The following is a 20344-nucleotide window of genomic DNA, read 5'->3' on the forward strand; positions in this document are numbered from 1 at the left end:
CTAGTGCCGAGACCTACTACAGTTACATAGTTGTAGTTACAAGTACTACAAGCACAACTATTGAAGCAATGACTCGGCAATGCACCGTCCCAAGCGTTCAAATTGTTTATGTTTATGCCTATGCCGCTGTGTATTTGAACATTGTGTTCTCGGAACACTCCCTCAATATTTCCACCTGCATCATACATGCTTCTCTGCATTGCTGATCAGGACACACTCGCTCGTCATGCTGTCAAGCTCTTTTCACGCGATAATCTAACTATGTAGTCAACTATCTAGTTAAAGAAATGCCCAGAAGCACAAGAATACGTGGGTCATAGATAGACATGGACATGGACATGGGTAGACGGGTCAGGCACATCTCGGACTTATTGCACAGGTAAGCATGAGGGAGCCGCTCAGAAGGGGCAGGGATGCCAAGAACATGTAAATCCAGGCGACCAGGGTCCTTTGGACATTACAACACTAGTCACAAGCAACCTATGTAATTAAAATAGCTTCCACAAAATTAGAGCTTGCGTCGCACCTGGCGAGAGCTGCGCAGAGCCGGGGTTCGAGATCTTTGAAGTTTACAGCTGTGCTACTCAGGTCTACAGTCACATTCACATTCTGTTCACTCTATTTGACCCGTCTTTGACTCCCTGGGTTTTCGTCCGTCTGGATCCAGACCACCAAGCAAGACTTGCCGTCTGCGTGGTCACAGCTTGGCGACTAAAGATCTAGCTCAAAATTCAATGTGCCGGAACAACCTTCACGCGGCAGGCCTCAGGGGACAACAACCAGGGAAAGGCATGCAGACCATTTTGGAGAGCGTGTGTGGCGTTCTTCCTTTAAAGCCGACAAGATCAACAGTGGCGAGAAATAGAGAGAAAAAAAAAACACACGCTCAACCACGAAGCTTCGAGGCAGAAGAGGTTGAAGCTGAATTGTGCAACTCTGCATGATGATGCACTTAACCCTTGTGTTCGTACACGCATTAAAAAGACAACAGGGCCTGTATTAGCTTCTCCATTCATTCCGCTGTGTCCAGGCTAGACCAATTCCTCCCGTTGTCTCCTTCGCTTTGCGCACAAAGAGTTCTCCCATCCTGTCTGTTGTCTTAGACTGCTTCTCCCTAGAACTACCCTTACGCCTCGACCTAACACATGCTGCAAAAAGGGTGTAAAAGGATCCCTTCCAAGTGACGACTAAACCAGCAAGGAGGGGACTTGTTTCACGGAAAGAACTTTGGCAGTTGAACGTCTGCTCCATGTCCGGTAGTCTCTGTCAAGATGTCAAGATACTTTGAGCAGCAAGGCCTGTCTTGGTCGTGCATATGAACGAGACTTATGGCACGGCACATAGTTCCAAAGGTCACTCGTTCACACAATTCAAGACATTTTTCACGGTGATAAACGTGCGGTTTCATATGTACAATCATTGACTATGGCGTACCTCGACCTTTGGACCATGGAGGGAAGAGCGAGAATACTAAAAACGTGGAAAATATTGCAGATAGTAGCTATAAGCAAAAGAAGAGAACTTTAAGCTGTGGCTTCCCGGCGCCGCCAGGGTCTTGGAATAGATGCATGCCATGGCGACTCCGAGTTCACCATCTGCTTGAAATTACATGTCCTCTGTGCAGTACTTTAACATCTCTTCTAGAGCCAACTTCTCTTCTTCCGTCACAATCAAGTTGTAGTAGCTCTTGACTGCGATCCAACTTTTAGCATAGTTGCAGTATGCTATAGTCAGCGGGGGCCTCCACAGATCTGGAGTAAGGCTGCCCTTGTCGTTATTCACTGAGCCTGTAATAGCCCATAGTTGAGGCCGGACAAGATCATTGGCAAAGGACTCGCGTTTGGCTGGCGACCATTTATTAGCACCTGACATCCAAGCGTTCTTCAAAGGCACCATGTGGTCAATTTGAATGTCGGCCGGGCTTTCCCAGGTGCTTCCATCGTAAAGAGAGGTCCATAAGCCCGACTTAGCGTGGCATTTCTTGTTGACGACATTGACACCCTCGCGCCGAAGAACAATCTCGCTGTGATGATGAGCAGTTGGTAAAGTCAGTCTATAAACACATTTAAATTCTTCTTTGTCCGCTTCAAGACGTACCGAGTATTACAGCCACTTCCAAGGTTAATCCAGTGATGGAACTTGCCCCGGGTATAGTCATCTGCACTTCCCAGAGCACCGACTACTAACTTAGCCAATTGAAGCTGTGAAGTAGATAGAATCGGAATGGTTTTCTATTCGCAGCGTTAGCCATGGAAGGGGCTCCGCATGATCAAAGCAAAGGGCGACTTACCACCACCGGTACCGGCACTAGGACGGGCGCCGAGGTAACCAGTGCGGCTAGAAGTAGAAATGACAGTTGTAAAAGTCTCATGACTCGAAAAAGGGTAACAAACAGAGACAAATCAAGGTTGCACAAGTTGTAGATACTTGAGATATTTGGCGACGTTTCGTATGACTTGGTTACAGCTTGTAGAAATTTAGATGACAGAGTTCTTAATTGATACTTTATATATTTACGCAAAGCAAACAAGAGGATTGAGGAATACACTCACATATAAAGTGATTGCGCCATGACTTTGTTGGATGGTAGCATTTCTACTGTTCCGTGTCCGTACGGCAGCGGTGACATCGATGAAGGCTGGAGGACCATGTGGTCACATTCTATATGCAGCCTTGAGGATTCCGAGTGCTTCTCCCCCCACCCTCTTTTGGTAGTAGTTCCTAGTAGGTATTCCTCCTTTGCGTCCTTTCTGTCTGTATGTTCTCCCCCGAGTGTCACTCATGTTGCATTCTGGCCCGCACGGAAACCCATTGACAGGATCTGTTTGTGCCAAGAATAAACTATCACCGAAATAAACACGATTGAAAAGCACAGAGCCTCCCCCTCTTGTATTCTGCGTGTCATGAGCAGGGCTTTCATGGGTGAGAGTTTGCGCTTTGTGAGCAAAACTTCCAAGATGTAGATGATAGATAAAAAAATCTGATAACGCACGAGCGGCTCCGACTAATTATCTCTATATCCAGTTTAACATTTCTGTCACCTACTAAAACTTCCCCACAAGACTATAGCATGGTATATCTGTGGCTCCAAGCACCAGAAGGGGATTTATTATCAGGTCAGGACCCGTTCTTGGCAAGCTGAGTATTAAACGCTCCAGCCACCAGATGCAATACCATTGATTGATTTATCATGCTTCTTCTCTCAACTCCTGCTCAAAAGTCCTTCTTTCTTTCCTAGATCCATCCTGTAAACTTTTTCGTCATGTCCTCCAGGTTTCTTTCCGGTCGTGTGGGTAAGTCTCCTATCAGGGTACATATTTGAATCAGTGTAAATGGTCCATGATAGGTGGCAGGTGGTGGTCATGCAGACGATCAGAAATACGAGACTATGGCAAGGGTCTTTTATGCTATGCTGCCATACTGTATGTATGTATGTTCAGACAAATAATCTCGGTCTCAAACTTTTCTTACTCCTGTGGGAGCAGTAAGCTTGACATGATAATTCTTCTGGGGAAACCTTCATTCTTATTTCGCGCAGAATGGCGATGTGAAGGCTTACTAAACTATTATGGATTGAATCATTTATCTAACAGTCTTAGGTACAGTATATATGAAAAGGGCGTAACTAAATAAATATGGCCGACATTGACCATGTAGTAAAGTCTCTAGTATTCACGAAAGCCTATCATGTTTCTTACTTCGACTTCTCGTTCATTTGAGCCCGAGTGTATTGTACTTTGCCTTATTTCGGGCGGTGTGCCCTGTGATACTTATTCCCGGTAGTAAGATGAGGATTAACTAGCATACTACAATTATTGGTGCAAAAAGGTGGTGGCAGACCTACCTAAGTACAAGTGGTCGAAACAACTACTCCACGCACATGAGCCTTCATGATGATAACACCATCTTGTTGAAGACTAAGATGAGATCTTATCAATAGGCATATATGCACGGGACTCATCTCATCTCGCCAAAGGCGGGAACTCGAATGCATTGGTACTCCGGTGCTTTAATGATTGGACGTGGCGGAACTTTGAAAGCCACCATCTTCCACACACACAAGTCACATCATCGATGGCGAGCTGTCAACTGTGGATAATCCCCAGCTGAAGCCTAATCATTACTAATAAACTGCTGGGTAGTTATACATGATATGAGGCTATCTCTCTCAGTAGATTTACAGTCGTCAGATACCACCGGATAAATGTGTTTTACATGACATGAAGATAAGAAACAGATGAAATACATGTGTCCAATATGATTGAACGCGCTTCCTACAACTCACCACACGAATCAACTTTCAAGGGTCTTTTTGTACTTTGTATGTGCGACGCGCGGGCTTCGATAACAACTATTCAACTTCCTTTTTGACCTTTTATTAAGACTGATGAGTGAAGAGTGAAAGACTCTAGATGGCCCCTCCAAACCTAAAAAGACGTGCAGCTGTCAAGCATGTGGCACGTCGATAAAGAGGATTCTACTTGCGAAAGCTGCTTGATACTAGATATGCTTGAATATCTGCCGTGCCACACGCATAAAGAGCGTTATCTGAGATTGGAACTGGGGATGACAGGTCGTGTAGTTCCGTTTTTTCTTTGCATAATCCGTTGTTCTATTTTTGTGCTCTGGCGCTAGATGCTTATTTTTAGAAACTGGCTCCCGATTGCACAAGGGTTTGGGGTGTAAGTGACCCAGGGCTTGATTGGATGTTGAAATTAAGCACGTGATATTGTACATCATAGGGTCTTCGATGTAGCTGTAAGGGTTATTATAAATCTTGAGAAGTTTGACAAAAGACTCTTGTTTTTTTTTTCTCACCTTTGCATCGTGGTATTTTTTTTCGAGGAGAGCGATTATTCAAGAACCAAACCGCCATCCAGTAGTTATAACTATATCAGAGGATCACTTGACGCAGCCTATCAACCAAAGAGTCACAAGTCAAGACTGTATATATCGACCAATCACAGTGGGTGCTACTGAAGACTCAAATCCCTGATTGTGGCTTATTGTTGAGACGAAGTTATGACGACGACTGTTGGCTTGTTACATGCGTCGATAAAGACAGCTTGCATGCAAGTTAGATGCATACACGCATCGAGACTTCCCCTGCTATGTGTTGTATAGTACGACGAGAGACAAGACCACCTAGCTTCATGAGCCAGCACTAGGAGGGTCACATCACCTGATGACCTCCTCACTGACAGAGTGTGAATCAGCCAAGTATTCTGTTGGCTTGACTGTAACAGGAGACAAAAAAAGAAACACTCCCTGAGATTCCGGGAGGTCTTGGTCTTGCTTGGCCTTAGGCTCGTTGAGAGTAAGGAGACATGAAATTCAGGGCATCTCGGCTGGTAAAAGGGGCCAAGGGGTAGTTACATGGTTCTCGATGTCTTTTGAGCTGGAGTTTGTCGGTTGGCAGAGTATCCCGAGACACAAGAAAACAAGACGGTGAGAAGTGCACCGGACGCTGCTTTCCATGCACTTATCATGAGGTCACATCGGGGAGCTCGAGGTCAATAGGGCTGGTATACTGTGCAGAAGAGCAATTAACCATGTCAAGAGAGGGATTTAAAAAAGGAATGGATACAAGGGGCCGGGCTGCTCGCTTACGGTGTTAGTATCTAATGTGTTCGTGTCAGCTGGCAAGGAGTGGCCAGTCTGATAGAGCACGTTTGTCGTAGGTAATCATGATCATTTGGTGGGTTTTTTTTGGTCGTGAAATCCAAAATGCAGTGCTACAGCTTACTAGCTGTCCCTCTGCGGGAATCCGGCCTCACAAGCCGAGTTTTGTGAAGTGCGGCTGAAGTGTAACAAGAATCCCATGCCACTCAACCACAGACAAGTCTGCTTATTCCATTCCGGCCCCCAAACCCCTGCTATCCTGTCATCAGTAGTGATCCACGGACAATCCACAAATAAGACAGACAGATTCGATCACATAAGATGCTTCGGCCTCTGGGGAACATTGGGTTTTACGAGGGAGGGCACGAGGGGCAGCTTCGAGTTTAGCAGAGACAAGTGGCCAGTGTAGGCGAGAAACAGTAACGCCGGGACTGTCGCCTGCACCGAGTCTCTCTTTTGTTTACCTTTGTAAGTGCTGGCGCCTTTTGTGTCGTGAGGACGGCGCGTTTAGTGGGGAGCCTTTATTATTTGTCGTTAGTGGGCATAAATATAGCCTAACATGTAACCGAGACGCCTCTCGCGAGGGGCCGCCACTGCCGTCCTGGACCCCCCGCCACTGGACATGGGTTATTTTGGGAGTGTAGAAGGGAAGAGTAACAATGGCAGTAGTTTGTTTTTTCGGGAGTTATTTTTCACTTTGGAATTTTCTACGCCGTTTTTGTGTTCCATTTTGGCGTTCTATGACATCACGATCAGCTAGAAAGAGCACTAATAACTTTCGCGGTATCCCAGCGTGTTTATTTACACTTTGCGAGTAAGACCACGAAGAAGGCCGATCGGACGCCTTCTAGGTCATATCAACAAAACGTATGATCATGGCTCTCTAACCAGTGTACATGTATGTTGGTGCATTATTATTACTATGGCGTGAAATTATCGTTTGGTCCCCATCCTAGGCACTAAGACGAAAACAAAAACAACCGCCTATGTCAATAAATAAGAAGCATCCAGTTAGTTATAAGAAAGAAAGTAAGGTGGGTCTATGGCCACGTCAAGATACGAGCCCTACTACACTTGTGTGCAAGCTCACCCGTACAACCAAACTTCTCGCTGTAGCCGAGCTTTCACCAAGGCCACCTAACTGGCGTGATACGGGAAGATTGAGTGGATGGAATAGCCAAGAGCCCCCAAAAGCTAGCACCCCGAGTCCGTGCTCTCTGTGGCCCAGCTTCCTTGACACAACAAAACACAGTCTGGACTTTAGTCTGTGGAGAGAAAGAGAAATGGGACCGGAGACATGTATATTCATGTACCAAGGCGTTTTTTTTGGGCTTGGCTTTGGGCCTAATTTTGTGGTAGCCTCTTCTCCAATGTCATGCTTGGCTGCGCCGTGAAGCACCAAGTCGAGGACCGGCCAGAGACGAAAAGTTATAAGTATGCCGCACCTACCGCCGTGTAGAACTGACATACGATATCTTTCCTCTTTACCCTCGCCAGTTCACTCTGCTCGCAGTCTCATAGCCCTCACTTGCATCTTCTTCGCTTCTTGATCACTTCTTTGTCTGTGTCCACCTTTTATTAACTATATTTTATTGCTCATATATTGTCTTTTAGCCAACCGCTCCTTTAAGATTCCAGTGTCTCGTCTTCACTCTCGCCAAAAAGAAAAACGACCTTCATAGCTCTCCCGCCTCGCTTGAAAACTCCAGACGACCATTCGTTTTGCATTATCGCTCTCTTCTACCTTTCTAGAATTTTCTTTTCCTTCCCAATAACGCGTCAAAATGCATTACAACAACATCGCTCTGGCCGTTGCCGCTATGTCCAGCTTCGCGACCGCACAGACATTTTCTAAGTGTGACCCCACTCGTGGTGACAGTATGTGGCTCTTCCTCCAAACCTCGTAACGGTGTCATTTCGGCTTTCTATGGCCGCGACACCGAATCTCCAAGTCCTTTTTGCTAACCCTTGACTGCTTCCCAATAGAGTGCCCTCCTGACCCTGCCTTTGGCAAATGCAACACTCCCCAGGTTTTCGACTTCACCAAGGTTGACTCCAAGTGGCACAAGGACTCGTCTTTCAACAGCTGGTGGATTGCTGATGACGGTGTTGCCTACGAAAAGGAACGTCTGGAGATTAGCAAGGATAGAGGTGCTAAGCTCAACTTCAAGGACCCTGAGAACGCCTCGCCTTTGATTAAGACCAACCGCTACTTCTTCTATGGCCGTGTCGATGTTGAGGTCCAGGCTGCTATCGGTCAAGGTGTAGTTACCTCGATTGTGCTTGAGGGTGACTCCCGCGACGAAATTGACTGGGAGTGGATTGGTGGTGAGCAGACCAACGTGCAGTCCAACTTCTTTAGCAAGGGTGTCAACGACTTCACTCGCGGCAGAACCCACGCTCTTTCCTTCAACGCTACGGCGGACATTCACACCTACAGCATCGACTGGACCGGCGAGAAGATCGAGTTCCTTGTTGATGGTAACTCCATTCGCACCATCACCGTTGACCAGGTCGAGAACTTTGGCAAGTGGCCTCAGAACCCTGCTCAGCTGAAGCTTGGTATCTGGGCAGGTGGCAAGGAGGGCATGCCTGAAGGTACTGTTGAGTGGGCTGGTGGCAAAACCGACTTTAGCCAGGGTCCCTTCAAGGCTTACTACAAGAAGGTGACCATCACCGACTACTGCGGTGGCAAGAAGTCTGCCAAGGAGTACACCTACGGTGACTCGTCCGGAACTGCTTCTTCTATTAACATCGTCGAGGGCGAGCCCGCTGCTCTGTCTGGCGCCAAGTATGACGAGTCTAAGACCTTGGGTTCTGTCACTGAGGTCCCTAACTTCTCTGATGGCAAGACCTCCGACTCCGCCCCTACCACTCTGGCTACCACCACTGCCTACGGCAGCTCCAACGCGACTGGCACTGGCGCTAGTACTCCTACTGGCACCGGCTCCAGCTATGGTTCTGGCTCTGGCTCTGGCTCTGGCTCTGGCTCTGGCTCTGGCTCTGGCTCTGGCTCTGGCTCTGGCTCTGGCTCTGGCTCCGGCTCTGGATCCAGCACCGGCACCAGCACCAGAATCAGCTCTTCCGCCACTACCACTTCCTCTACTTCTACCGTTACCACTGCGGGCGCTGCCTCTCTAGGCATGTCCTATGTCGCTGCTGGAATTGCCTTCCTGGGCTACCTGGCTTTGTAAAAGGCCAACTATGGGGCTTTTCAGTAGCCACGGCCAACCATGATGGATGGTCGTGATCACCATACTAACTACATGGTAGTACAAAGATGGGGTTGTGTAGTACAAGATGATGTGTGGGAAAGGGCAAGTGTCATGTTCTCACTTTAGTTCCTTTTCTTTCTCACACTGGGTATTTTTGCATATCTGATTATTATGGCAGGCATGTTGGTTTGGGCATTGCGTTATCATCTCGACACTATTGTGTTGGGACCCTTTTTCTGTGTTTCTTTTCTTTTTCTTTTCTCAGTTGTTGGGCTTCAGCTTGGTTGATGCCTATTTAGATGCCAGTTACACCAAGAACCTTTTAATTCTAGACTTCAATGTTTCTTTCTATGACATTACTTATCACAATGCTGCTCTGTATTATCGTGATTTTTGATAGAAGGCGCCATAATTTGCTCACGTTGATGTAGCTCCGTGCGTACAATCGCATGCTTTCTTAGACCTGAAAACAGTTGAATGTGAAAGTCGGAGTAGCTTTCCCTCCGAAGTGGATAAGGCGAGATTACATCCCGAAAAGAAGATCAATGAAAAATTAATGCTTCACATGATACGCGTATATTAGCAATGTGCGGCGCCTTACATACACATCAGAGGTCGAGTTCGTCCTCCAGCCTTGAAAGTGGGTTCTTGCTTTAAACTTCATGTCAAATAACCCTCGGATAATATCAAACCCTATCTAAGGGGTACGCAATGGCCTACCTCCATTATCACCGCTAATATTTAACCGAACGCCGGTGTTGGTCTCAAAACTCGGAATACCGAGCCACGGCACCGATAGTTCGGATCTTTGGCCTCCACACGCCTTCCTTTGAGCTTGTGGTCCATCGATCTATGTGCCTACCCCCTTTTTTTCTCTACTTATTTTGTTCTTGGGTTTCTTGTCAGGCGGACAGCCATTTCCTAAAACAACCTTTTGGGAATAGGCCAGCAAGGATGAAAGGTGCCTTGACACACGAAATGGACTCGATTCGAGAAGAAGCCAGACTGTGATTTGTTAATCGGAATAGATGAGATGTGCTGGTTTGTTTCGTGGGATATGGATGATACTAAAGAAACCGATATCGCCCGCGGTGCTGGTGATTGATGTTCCGTATTCTCCTAATTGCTTTTCTGTTGTTGTGATGATATTCCAGTTCCAGTACATCTCATTCTTTATCACTGTCCTGTCCTTTTTTCCCCCTTTCATCACTGCCTCATCCTTGCAACGCAGGTCTTGCCTCAATCTGAATCTCTAGTTTTATTTATCCCGACGTCATCTATCACATGCTGAAAGACGCCGCCGCCTAGACATATTTTCCATCCTTCACCTGTTCAACCCGGACTCCCTAATTTCTCGACTGCCGAGCAATGACGACTTCCCCAATCTTTATGCGTGTCATTACATGCACCAACTTCCTTGTCACGTCGTCCGCCCTCACCTTCCAGACCACTGTCCTATATCCAGGCCACCAGGAAGTCAAAGCCGAGCTAGATGCTCTTCGGGCCGAGCACAGGGTGGTTCTTAAGGCTCTTGAGGAGAAGACTCGGAAGATACCAGAACGGTCGATAACGGAGCGAATCTTTGGCCGGAGCCATGTTACATCGTAGTCAGCCTAGGGACAGCCACTTTATGGCGCCAGAGACAGAGTGTTGCTTGGACTTGCAGCACTTCTCACTATAGTGCGTATTCTTTCACAGGACCAATGACGATCTTAGACGCGTCTAGAGCTTAATGTAACAATCTTCCTCAATAAAGTAATGATTATTTTTCGCTAGTTAGGACCGAGCCGCTGACAAGATTCTACGTACATACAAACATACGTACGTACAATGTCATCTTGCACAAGTAGACGCATAAATTCCCGGACGGGAAGATAGCATCCAGGTCGTACATACTGTAACTAACTGTGGGGGTTGTCAGGCTTGACTTCATATCTAAGTTCCGAGTTATGATGTAAGACCGGGCGTAGTTGAGCCCTGCATCAGGCTCCAAAACTACCGTATCAATACAGAAAGTGAGTCTGCACGAACAGCTCAGCGGAACAGCAGAGCGCCCTCGCAGGACCGACCAGGCCATCACTATGGCTGAGATGCCTTGGGGCTGATAATCTCAAGACTGTGGTCTCATTAGTAAACTCCCGACCATGTAACAAGGAGCAGTCTACCGTGACGCTGCGACCGTGGTGATTGGCCTTTGGGACCTCGGTAAGATGGATCACACGGCTCATTGGCCCGGGGCTCATGTTTACGGACAACCATTTGGTCTAGAAAGCTGTCGCAAGTGAGCTACACATGTATCCTGCCTGCAGCCGATGAGTTGTCACTGATTTCTCGGTGATCAAAAGACTGCAAACTAGTATACTTGGTATACCAAGGGCATTTATGTGTGCTGATACAAGTTGGCTTTGCACTCAAGGGGGTTAATGGAGGGGCGTGAACTAGGTTGGTGCCCAATGAAAATGTCACTCACTGTCACGGTGACGTTTCAATGCACCGTTGTTTTCTCATTTTATATTTTGTTTTTCTAAAGTACTTGTGCAAGTGCATGCATCAACTTACGGCTCGTGAAGTTACATAAAGCACAAGAGTATGAGGGCCAGACTCGAAATTAGATGACAAAAGGCGACGGGAGTGTAATGAAAAAAAAAAAAGAAAACAAGCATATGGGTATATAAATGAAAGAAGAATATATATACAGCAGAAAAAGTGATTTCAGGGCAGCAATATCAAAGACTGCATGGAGTGTGCCAAATGTACCAGAAAGAATATGTAACAAGGTATGAATGGTGTTTAGTATCAGGGGTGCCCCCAAGGGGCAGACACTTCGTTTTTAGGCCATCAGGGCTCGATTAGAATCGTGTAGCTGAGTTCCTGGGAGTATACAGCTTGAGAATGAAGCTGAATAGAAAGAAAACTATGTTGGAATATTAAACAGGAGAGAGGAAGAAATGATTGGGCGATCTTTTTAGACCACATGTTGCGTTTTCTTGAGCCGCGAATGCTTATAGTTAAGGGGGGCCTAAGAGCGATTGAATGGCCATGTCATTTCGAGTATTCCTCGTACTGGGTTGTCGTTCTCCTGGCTCCCGATTACCTGTCAGATTTGGCCATGGTTGCGCGGTTTCGTCGCCGGTGCTAACCGGTGGAGGCGCCGGTGGCACTGACAAATTTACAGACATGTACGGGCTGGAAATGGCCAAGCTAGAGCTAGAAGGACGCGGGGAAAAGAGGGCCGATCTTGGCGGCAACATTCCTGCTGAGGCGGGCGGCTGTGGTATGGGATGTAGGCTGGTAGTTGAAGGACGCTTGGTGCCGGATCGCGGCGAGAACGGGGTGATTGTTGGGGACCCGGCAATGTTAACCATGTTTGAGGCTTGGGCGGCACTAAGCTGTGGCGAAAACGCACCACGGGTTGGTGGCGAAAGGCCTGCGGCCATGGGGGAGAAGGCGACACTGGCTAATGAGAGAACGCTGCTAGTCCGGTGCTGAGAGGGGGCAATAGTTGGAGAAAAGGTAGAAGAGCTAGAGACGGGCATAGACATGGGTATAGATGGGTGGGCGGGCAGCCGGGGTGGCATTGAGGAAGAACTGGGCGCCGATGGCGGTCGAGATGGAGGGGGCGGTGGTAGTGGTTGCGGGCGCGAGCTTGGGTATTGGGGCTTGGGGTGGCTTGCCGAGGCCTGCTGGAGTCTTTGGATTGGCACCATTGCCGAGGGAGACTGGACTGCCTGTTGGGAATAAAGCCATTGGATTTGAGACGCTGGCGGATGGGCTTGCTCGGCAGTGGGGAACTGTGGCTGAGGGCAGGATCGGGAGCGCAGGTGCGATCGAGGAACGGGTTGGAACTGGGGCATGGACGGAGAAGTCGTGGCAACAGGGGTCTGGGGCCTGGCTGGTGGCGCCAACGGAGGCTGGAGACTTGAGGAAGGCTGCCTCGAGGGCTGGGCCGGCGCCGGCATGTGGCCGTGGTTTTGCATCTGCCGGTGCCAAGTGTCGTGATGCACGCCCCTCCGCTGCACATGTATCTCCAGCGGAGTCATTTCTCCGTCCTCATACGCTGTAATCGGCCAGTGTTCTGGGACCGTATAGTCGTAATCGCCCAGTGTCGAGCCGTCATCTGAGTCCGAGCCCAAATCCAAGTCCATGTCCCAGTCAGGCTCATAGTTCTCGCCAGCCGTAGCCGCCGCGCCTTTTGCTGCCACTATCACCTGGCAGCGCAGTCCATTGTTCTCCCGGGCGCGTTGCCTGTTTGCCTGGTCTCGCCGAGTATCGTCACATCTGGCCTTGGTGAAGCAGCACCACTCTCTGTATGTCTTGCGGCTCTCCTCCTTGATCAGGTGGGTGAGCTGAGCAATATCGATGGTGACGTGAGTGGGGCTCTGGCCAGGTACAGCCCCTGCTGCACCCATTGGGCCTCCAGTGTCCGCACTGCGTGTGCCAGCCATAGTCGCGAGACGGGGGATATGTTCATTAAACTTGTACAGCAAGTAGCCAATGAAGTCACCCACATCAGGTGACACGTCGTGATCTACGACCACCGACCTTGGCCGCTCAGCATCAGGGAATACGATGCTGTATATGTCAAACCATTGGTCGCTGACACGTTTTTTCTGGTCGACGCGTCCCCGCAGCTGCCTTAGCTGGTCTTCAGTCACACCGCGCGGCTTGAGACACTCCTTTGCCCGACATGTTTTCGCGTCCGTATGTACCTTGAGATCGTCCTGGTCATCAAACTCGGCCAGACACTTTGCGCAGAATAGCGGCCGGCGGTGGTGTCGCGTCAGATGTTGCTTGACATAGCTGATCTTGGTCAAGAGGAAATTGCGACACTCTCGCGAGCCTACCGGGTCGTAGCGATAGAAAGGACACGCCAGCCCGTAGCCCTCTGACTTGAGGTTGGCGCGTTTATTTGTGTTGTTGGCCCGGTATTCAGCAATGGTCGTGGCGATTGCTGTTTCTGCATACGACTTCTCGGGTGCCTTGGCCTGGCGCTGCTTCTTTTTCTGGGGTTGGCCCTTCTTGTTATGCCTGTCGTAGCTGTTGTTGTTGTTGTTGCTTTCAGAGTCCTCAGAGTCATTGTCCAAGGTCAACGTTCGTTTCCTTTTTTGTGAAACCGCCGATGTAAGTGGAGTACGGCTAGTTGCCGAAGGCGAAGTGGGGCCACCGGCCCGTTGCGTATTTGTTTCGTGGGTGGCCTTTTGATGCTGCTCCCGCCCTCGCTCCTGTCCCTGGCCCTGTCCCTGGCCCTGTCCCTGGCCTTTCTGCTGCTGTTGTTGCTGCCTTTGCGACGTGCTTCGAGTCACCGTCTGTCTCGGAGATCTGCTCGGACTCATCTCTGTGGTTGTTCTGACACGGAGCTTTATTTGTGCTCTTGCTGTTGCACGTGTCACGGGCAGCGACATTTGCGGCAAGGGGGAGTTTGGTTGTACAAGGCGATCACTGCTCCGCATAGACGAGCCTTCAGGCTCGGTAGGGACAACTTCGCCGCCGAGGCTTCTTTGAGAGGCAGCGGGCAGCACTGATCTCTGAAATGGGCGGGCTTCGGGGCTTTGCGAGGTGTGGTGAAGAGCTTCGATAGCTAGATAGGCAGTGTCCTGGATTGAGCCTGGGTCCATCGTAGAGCTGGAGAGAGAAGAAAGAGAAAGGGAAGATGGAGAGTTGGGAAGGTTCTATCCGCAGTGGGGTGCTTTGGCGTGGCGGATAATTAATCAAGTATAGCTTGTGATAGTTGCCGCTGCTATATAATAAGGTACAAAGGTGCAGTGTCGATTTTCAAATGGATGACCCGAAGTGTGATTTTGCTTTGATCGTCTATATAGAATCCAAATGGGAATTCGAGTAATCGGTAGGGTTGAAAGGTGCGTTCGTGGTAAAGATGTCCCGTCCCACAACCATAGGGGTATTGCAAGAAGCTGGAAAGATGACGAATTTATACGTTTCCAAACGAAGCCGGCCTGATCTTCGTAGGCTGGACAATTGGATAATGACGAAGTAGAGAATGGGCAGCAGAACAAAAACAGCAGACATCCATTGGACTAGACTGTCAGAGAAAAAGCAGCGAGCATGGGGTTAGGCTGGCAAGTCTAGGTTGGGCGGTTGTGACGATTGTTGAATGAATGGGTGTACCGGAAGACGTCCCCGGGGTTTTCATAGGCGGAGATGAAAGTTCTTGGGCACATTCAAGTGGTAAGGAAAGCATGGGACGTGTTAGGAGGAAAACAAAGAAAGAAAAGATCTTGATTGACCAATGTTGTAGAAGAATGCAGAACGCCTTGGATAGAATATAGGTTATCCGTGAGGAACATAAATCCTGTACCACCCTTCTTTTTACTGTACATAACTAGCTAGAGCAAAATTCACATTTGCACACCAGAAATAGCCAGCAAGCTTGCTGCTGTCAATCTGTTGTAGAGTGAACCAACCTGTGCATGTATGTAGCTCCAGCAGATGTGTTGTCATACTATTCCCTATTCTGCATGCCAACCAGCTGTTAAGCCCACACCCACACCCATTCTCATTCTCTACCTTGATACCTAGTTATGTCTAACAGACTAACTAACTATACACATACATGTATAGTACAGGCCACGACTCTGTCGCCTTGTATTTGAAAGGCACGTTTGTGCTGGTGCTAAGCCCAACTTCTGCGTGTTCCTGAGAGTTGGGGCTGCTGTATTTTGTTTTTCTTCCTTTTGAATAACTACTCTTGACCTTGAAATATTTGCTTTGTTTTCTCACTTCTTCTCTTCCATAGACACGTGTCTATCTGTGCATAAGTAGGTACAATTAAATTGTATAAATACATATCCTTCTCCGAGAAGACGTCGCCTAGGCAAGCTATTGGGCCGCATCCACCAGAAACCATTGTCCTTCTAATCTAGTCCACGGACAATGGGGGTGTCCATATAATGCAGTAGTCATCTGTTGATAAACATGCATCTAGTGCATTTAGACACAGCTCACTGTTAGGGTTTTGTTTTGGTGTGATGTCACCAGCTTTCCATCCATGTCCAACGAGCTAGACATGGGTTTGGACGTCCAGAAAAGGACACAATAACCCATCGCAACACAGCTCTGCTATCACAACTCTTGACAGGCTAGCTAAAAAGGACTGGCTGCGTAAAGCCTGGTCACAATTGTAACATATTGGTGGTGGGCGGGCCACATATAAAAAGACATAATGGCCGTGCCCGCATGCTCCCCTCAATGCTCAACGTGCATTGTTAGGCTATGTTTCTTGCTCCTCTCAACGTCCTCCTCGCGCTCAAGGATCATTCGTCTGCTCGGCTGCCCACTTTGTTTCCTTTCCATAAGTAGCGGTGAACTAGAAAATCCACCCGGAAAAATGGTTAACTAGTTATGTGAGGCCGTATAGCTATATATACATGACAGTTCCAAATTCTGTCTGGCTCACATGTCTCGGTGCGGAAACCCCCTCCCCTGGATAATCATACTGGTATCTTGTTTTTCCTGTAAACAAAAAATCCCCCTCGGAATCACTAATACCAGGGGGCTTTCAAACGACTTTTTTCTTGTTCTGTTTCAGACAATCTCCATCACACCAAGCCTAGATAATGAAAGGCCTGCACCCACACCAAAGTCCTCTGTCACTCGACAGGCTGAGCGTCAACTTTGATCAAACAGACATAGGGCGGCTATGGTGAGCACGGGAAATGAAGTATCTATAAGGTAGGGCCCTTGAATTTCTGTTTTCTTTACTAATACTACATGCAATCGTGCCCATGTGGCCGCTATACCACCTTATAATGACGACTGCCCGGGGCCTGTTGATCTCACACTTGACACCGCCAACATCACCACCCCTCGCTTTACCTGCGTCTTGACTCGCAGTTGATTTTTCTCACACTCTATCACATCCGTACATACTGTCCTTGTAGGCTCAGAAAAAAAGGGTAGCCCCAGGGCCTATTGTAAATGCATAACCAGGGCTCGGCGCTTCTGTGCTTCAGACTCCAGCCTAACAGGCTAGCTCCACGATGAATGTTGCCGTAAGAAAGGCTATGAACTAGAGAATGGCATGCCAAGTAGCTTGGGCGGTCAATAGGCACTACGGCTGGGTTGTTCTTTATTCATGCATACTCTAGCTTAGGAGGTGTATGTATGTGGGTAAATAACTATAATTGCGAACTTGTGCGTGCCAGAACCCAAAGCAGACCACAAAATACCTACATGTGATAGAGATGCCCAAATTGGGATCTTATCCGAGCAAAGTTTTCGCTATCACGGCCGGTATTGAGCTTTCGCTTTTGCTTTCTGGCCTTATTCGCCTCAAGTGACATGTTGGCCAGATATTTTCGAGGGCAACAAATTACCATGTCACACACACACATAGTTCAAGAGTGTCGATATATTTCTCAGTGCACATAGACACATCTAATATCAAGCCTACAGCTGAGAATCCTTGTGATGGCCGTTGATATCATACAGCAACTTGACGTACTCTACATGCTTATCCCCCCGAGTGTGTACTTATCTTCCCCGTCCCCTTCTCCTCCTTCTTCCCTCCACCATTTCCACTCGTATCTCACTCTCACTTTCCAAGATTGGCCCAAGCAATTAGCTACATATAGACAGTCCGTATAGTTACAACATCTTCCATCCTTTCTTTAGATAACACTGGGCTTAGAGTAGCATGAAGGAGGAGCTCAAAGTAAAGATGTGGACGCCTTCCTATGGCTGCCTTTTGCTCTTCTGACAAGTATATAGCACCAGCGCCATAACGAATGCCACGCACAACTTCACCCATAAACACATAACTTACTTGAGTCATCCCATGTTCCTCTTTCCTCACGGCTTCGTCATGTGATGGACCGGTGTACAGCAAGTCACCACCCGCATCATCGGCAGGAACAACGCATGCTTGGAGCCCAGCACTGGCCTCTTGAAGAGGCTCCTATGTGTTATTCAAAGCCTTGCATCGCTCTGGTCGTGCTGAGTGTCTCTCTTTCTAGCCCCGATGTCGTTGTTTCTCAGACATTGGCCTCCAAAAGGACCAAACACTTGTGCCTTGGACCTATGCCTACCTCACTTCGCCCATGGCTTGTGTGTTGCAATGTCTCCATCCGCCCTCATTGCTACCCAGCGGATATGGAGCCATAGACGAACGTATATAGGCATCCTTAGCACAGCGCTGTCTTCTCTAAGATCCTACATTGCAGACACACCCCTCAACAAAGAAAGACCCTCACGAATATATTTTCTCATGAATGCTTGTATACCTCAGCCCAATCTCTTCCAAGCCCAAATGACAGCACACAAGCTATCTCTTATTTCTCGGGGGGGGGGGGGGGGCGGGATGGAAGGCTACCTCATGCGCATTGGTTGTGGAAAATGGAAGAACTTCAAGTCACCGGGTATTGAACAGCTGGAGCAATAGTTTTAGTCTTGTGCATAGCCTCATGAGTAACTAGGCAGGCAAAGCCATATTTCTTCCTGCCATCAGTAATGCCCGTCCTCCATGTCAGGCTTTGCCAGAGGCCTGATCATGAGACTTGTAAGAAATAAGACCGACACCAAACAGACCTATAGCCACAGGCCAGTGGGTTACATCTTTAAAGGCCTCTAAGAAATGTAGACTAAAATACAAGTCTGGAGCAATGACCGGATAACAAACTAGTGAGAGCCTGATACAAGCGACCTCAAACACAGACTAATACAAGGCTAGATGCATTCACTGAGCAAGCCACAACTAGGCATTCCAATTGAGTGTGGTAGTATTTAGGCTATTGTTCATACGGTACAAAGCCTTACTGGGCCATTATCGTGTTCTATACCGGGCTGCTCGCCATCATCACCACCTACATACTACGCCTTGGAGTTCCCTACGTAAGACAGCAACATGAACAAAGACTGCGCCTGGAAATCGGGTCTTGAAAGCCTACAAGCCTCATGCAACAATAGCAAGGCGTTATCCAGCATCCCAAGAGTCTCATGTAGCCAGAGACATTGGCCTAGAGTCAAAGCAAATGTCGGAGGCAGACAAGGTTCAAACAGGTCTTAAACTCTGCCAGCGGTTAGGCTTAGACAATGCTCGCATTCGATATCCTTATCACGTGTGCTCTGGTCTCTAGCCTCTAGACTTCTTCGCTGCTATGAGGAATCAGGCAGTGTTCATGTCTTGACCTACCCTGACATTTTGCTATGCTAGATACTTCAATGGAGTGGGATTATATCGGGTACTAGTGCAATAATGGACGAGAAACAAAGGAGTGACGTCAGAGCCAAGCGTCCAAGTCAGCAATGACAAGACAACAAAGGCCAGCACAGATAGAGGGAAGAGTGTAGTCAAGGGCAAATCTTTTCTAGGCAAGGCGTCTGCAGATTCCATAAACGTGAAGCTATTCTGCTTGCGCGCAAATTCAGTTCAGGCCCGGTAGATGAGGTCCGTGTGCCACAAGCCTGTTTCTACAAGGCGGTCTGGCAAGTCCCGGCCGAGCGAGAGGGATGGTAAAGTCAGGGTCTAGGCTTAGAGAAATATAACGCTTGTGTGGTTTTCTGTGGTTAGCTAGATGTGCAGTCTATATATAACCGTTTTCAAAGGAACTGGCGCTTCTAGAAAAACACATTAGTTAACTATGTAAACAGTGCCCAAGCTTTCGGAAGCTATGATGCATGCGCTCTGACTACTCGCAAAAGCCCAAGATTCAAGTCCAAAGCTCAAAAAGCTCGGATGGCGTTCTTTGCCAATCTTTGATAGATCAACCAATACCTAGCTGTAGCCGCTAATGTGACACTATGTTTAACATGAGCAGAGAGAGAAAGTTCGGACTTGGTGCTTGTGACCATAGCATAGCACGTACCATGTCGATATTCTCCCACATGAGCACAGGTTGCATACACTGGTAACTAAGACATGAATCTATATGCGAGCACAAGCACAAACACGAGCACAAGCACAAGCACATCTGTATGGATGTGCGAGGACTAGTTAGTTATGTGCTGTCTACATGCATACATGTAGCACTACTAGTACATCTGGTACATCTGGCTTCTCCAGGGTTGACGCTCCTCCGTAGCCCTTCCGCTCACCGCAAGAACAGGAGGGGCTTAAGTGAAAATTTGTTCGATGCATCACATTGTGTGACTAGTGTTTCTGATTTGTGGTGGTTCGTCGAACACACAAAGAAGCTGTGGAATGGACAAAAGCTTGCAGCAGATGCGACACTGAAAATGAAACGGTGGACAGACAATAAGACAAACCTGTGCTGGCTGAATCATGAAGTCACATCAGTGGTCGATACCGCAAGACTTGTTTCCATAGGGTTGTTGATTGTTATTTGTTTACGACACGTGATCATTTTGTCTTCAAAAACCAAGCCACAGAGGACAGCTTGGCCAGGTATCTTGTCCAACAGACTCCCGACTGGGTTAATATCGAGGAAAATCGGTGTGTAAACAACTTTGTTCTGGGGCCAATTGAGGGATCCAGGATCGCCACCCAGGAGCTTTACAGGATAGCCAGGGTTTCTTGGAGCGGTTATCAAGGA

General features: G+C 48.1%; 3 protein-coding genes across 3 annotated transcripts; 1 reads left to right on the forward strand and 2 right to left on the reverse strand.

The window, feature by feature from the left end:
* Positions 1–1605: 1605 nt before the first annotated feature.
* Positions 1606–2371, reverse strand: BROUX77_002164 (uncharacterized protein; the record flags this gene model as incomplete). The annotated part of the gene is made up of 3 exons (XM_073746674.1): positions 1606–2023; positions 2098–2231; positions 2291–2371. 3 exons carry the CDS (start codon positions 2369–2371, stop codon positions 1606–1608), a joined length of 633 nt encoding a protein of 210 aa, XP_073607246.1.
* Positions 2372–7406: 5035 nt separating this feature from the next.
* Positions 7407–8816, forward strand: BROUX77_002165 (uncharacterized protein; the record flags this gene model as incomplete). The annotated part of the gene is made up of 2 exons (XM_073746675.1): positions 7407–7500; positions 7609–8816. 2 exons carry the CDS (start codon positions 7407–7409, stop codon positions 8814–8816), a joined length of 1302 nt encoding a protein of 433 aa, XP_073607247.1.
* A 3029-nt stretch (positions 8817–11845) lies between these two features.
* BROUX77_002166 (uncharacterized protein) lies at positions 11846–14452 on the reverse strand (the record flags this gene model as incomplete). Its single annotated transcript, XM_073746676.1, has 1 exon — positions 11846–14452. One exon carries the CDS (start codon positions 14450–14452, stop codon positions 11846–11848), a length of 2607 nt encoding a protein of 868 aa, XP_073607248.1.
* Positions 14453–20344: the final 5892 nt, after the last annotated feature.

Source organism: Berkeleyomyces rouxiae, assembly GCF_048999995.1.
Source record: "Berkeleyomyces rouxiae strain 22BRR77 chromosome Unknown BrBRR77_ptg000002l, whole genome shotgun sequence".
Taxonomy (NCBI): Eukaryota; Fungi; Ascomycota; class Sordariomycetes; order Microascales; family Ceratocystidaceae; genus Berkeleyomyces; species Berkeleyomyces rouxiae.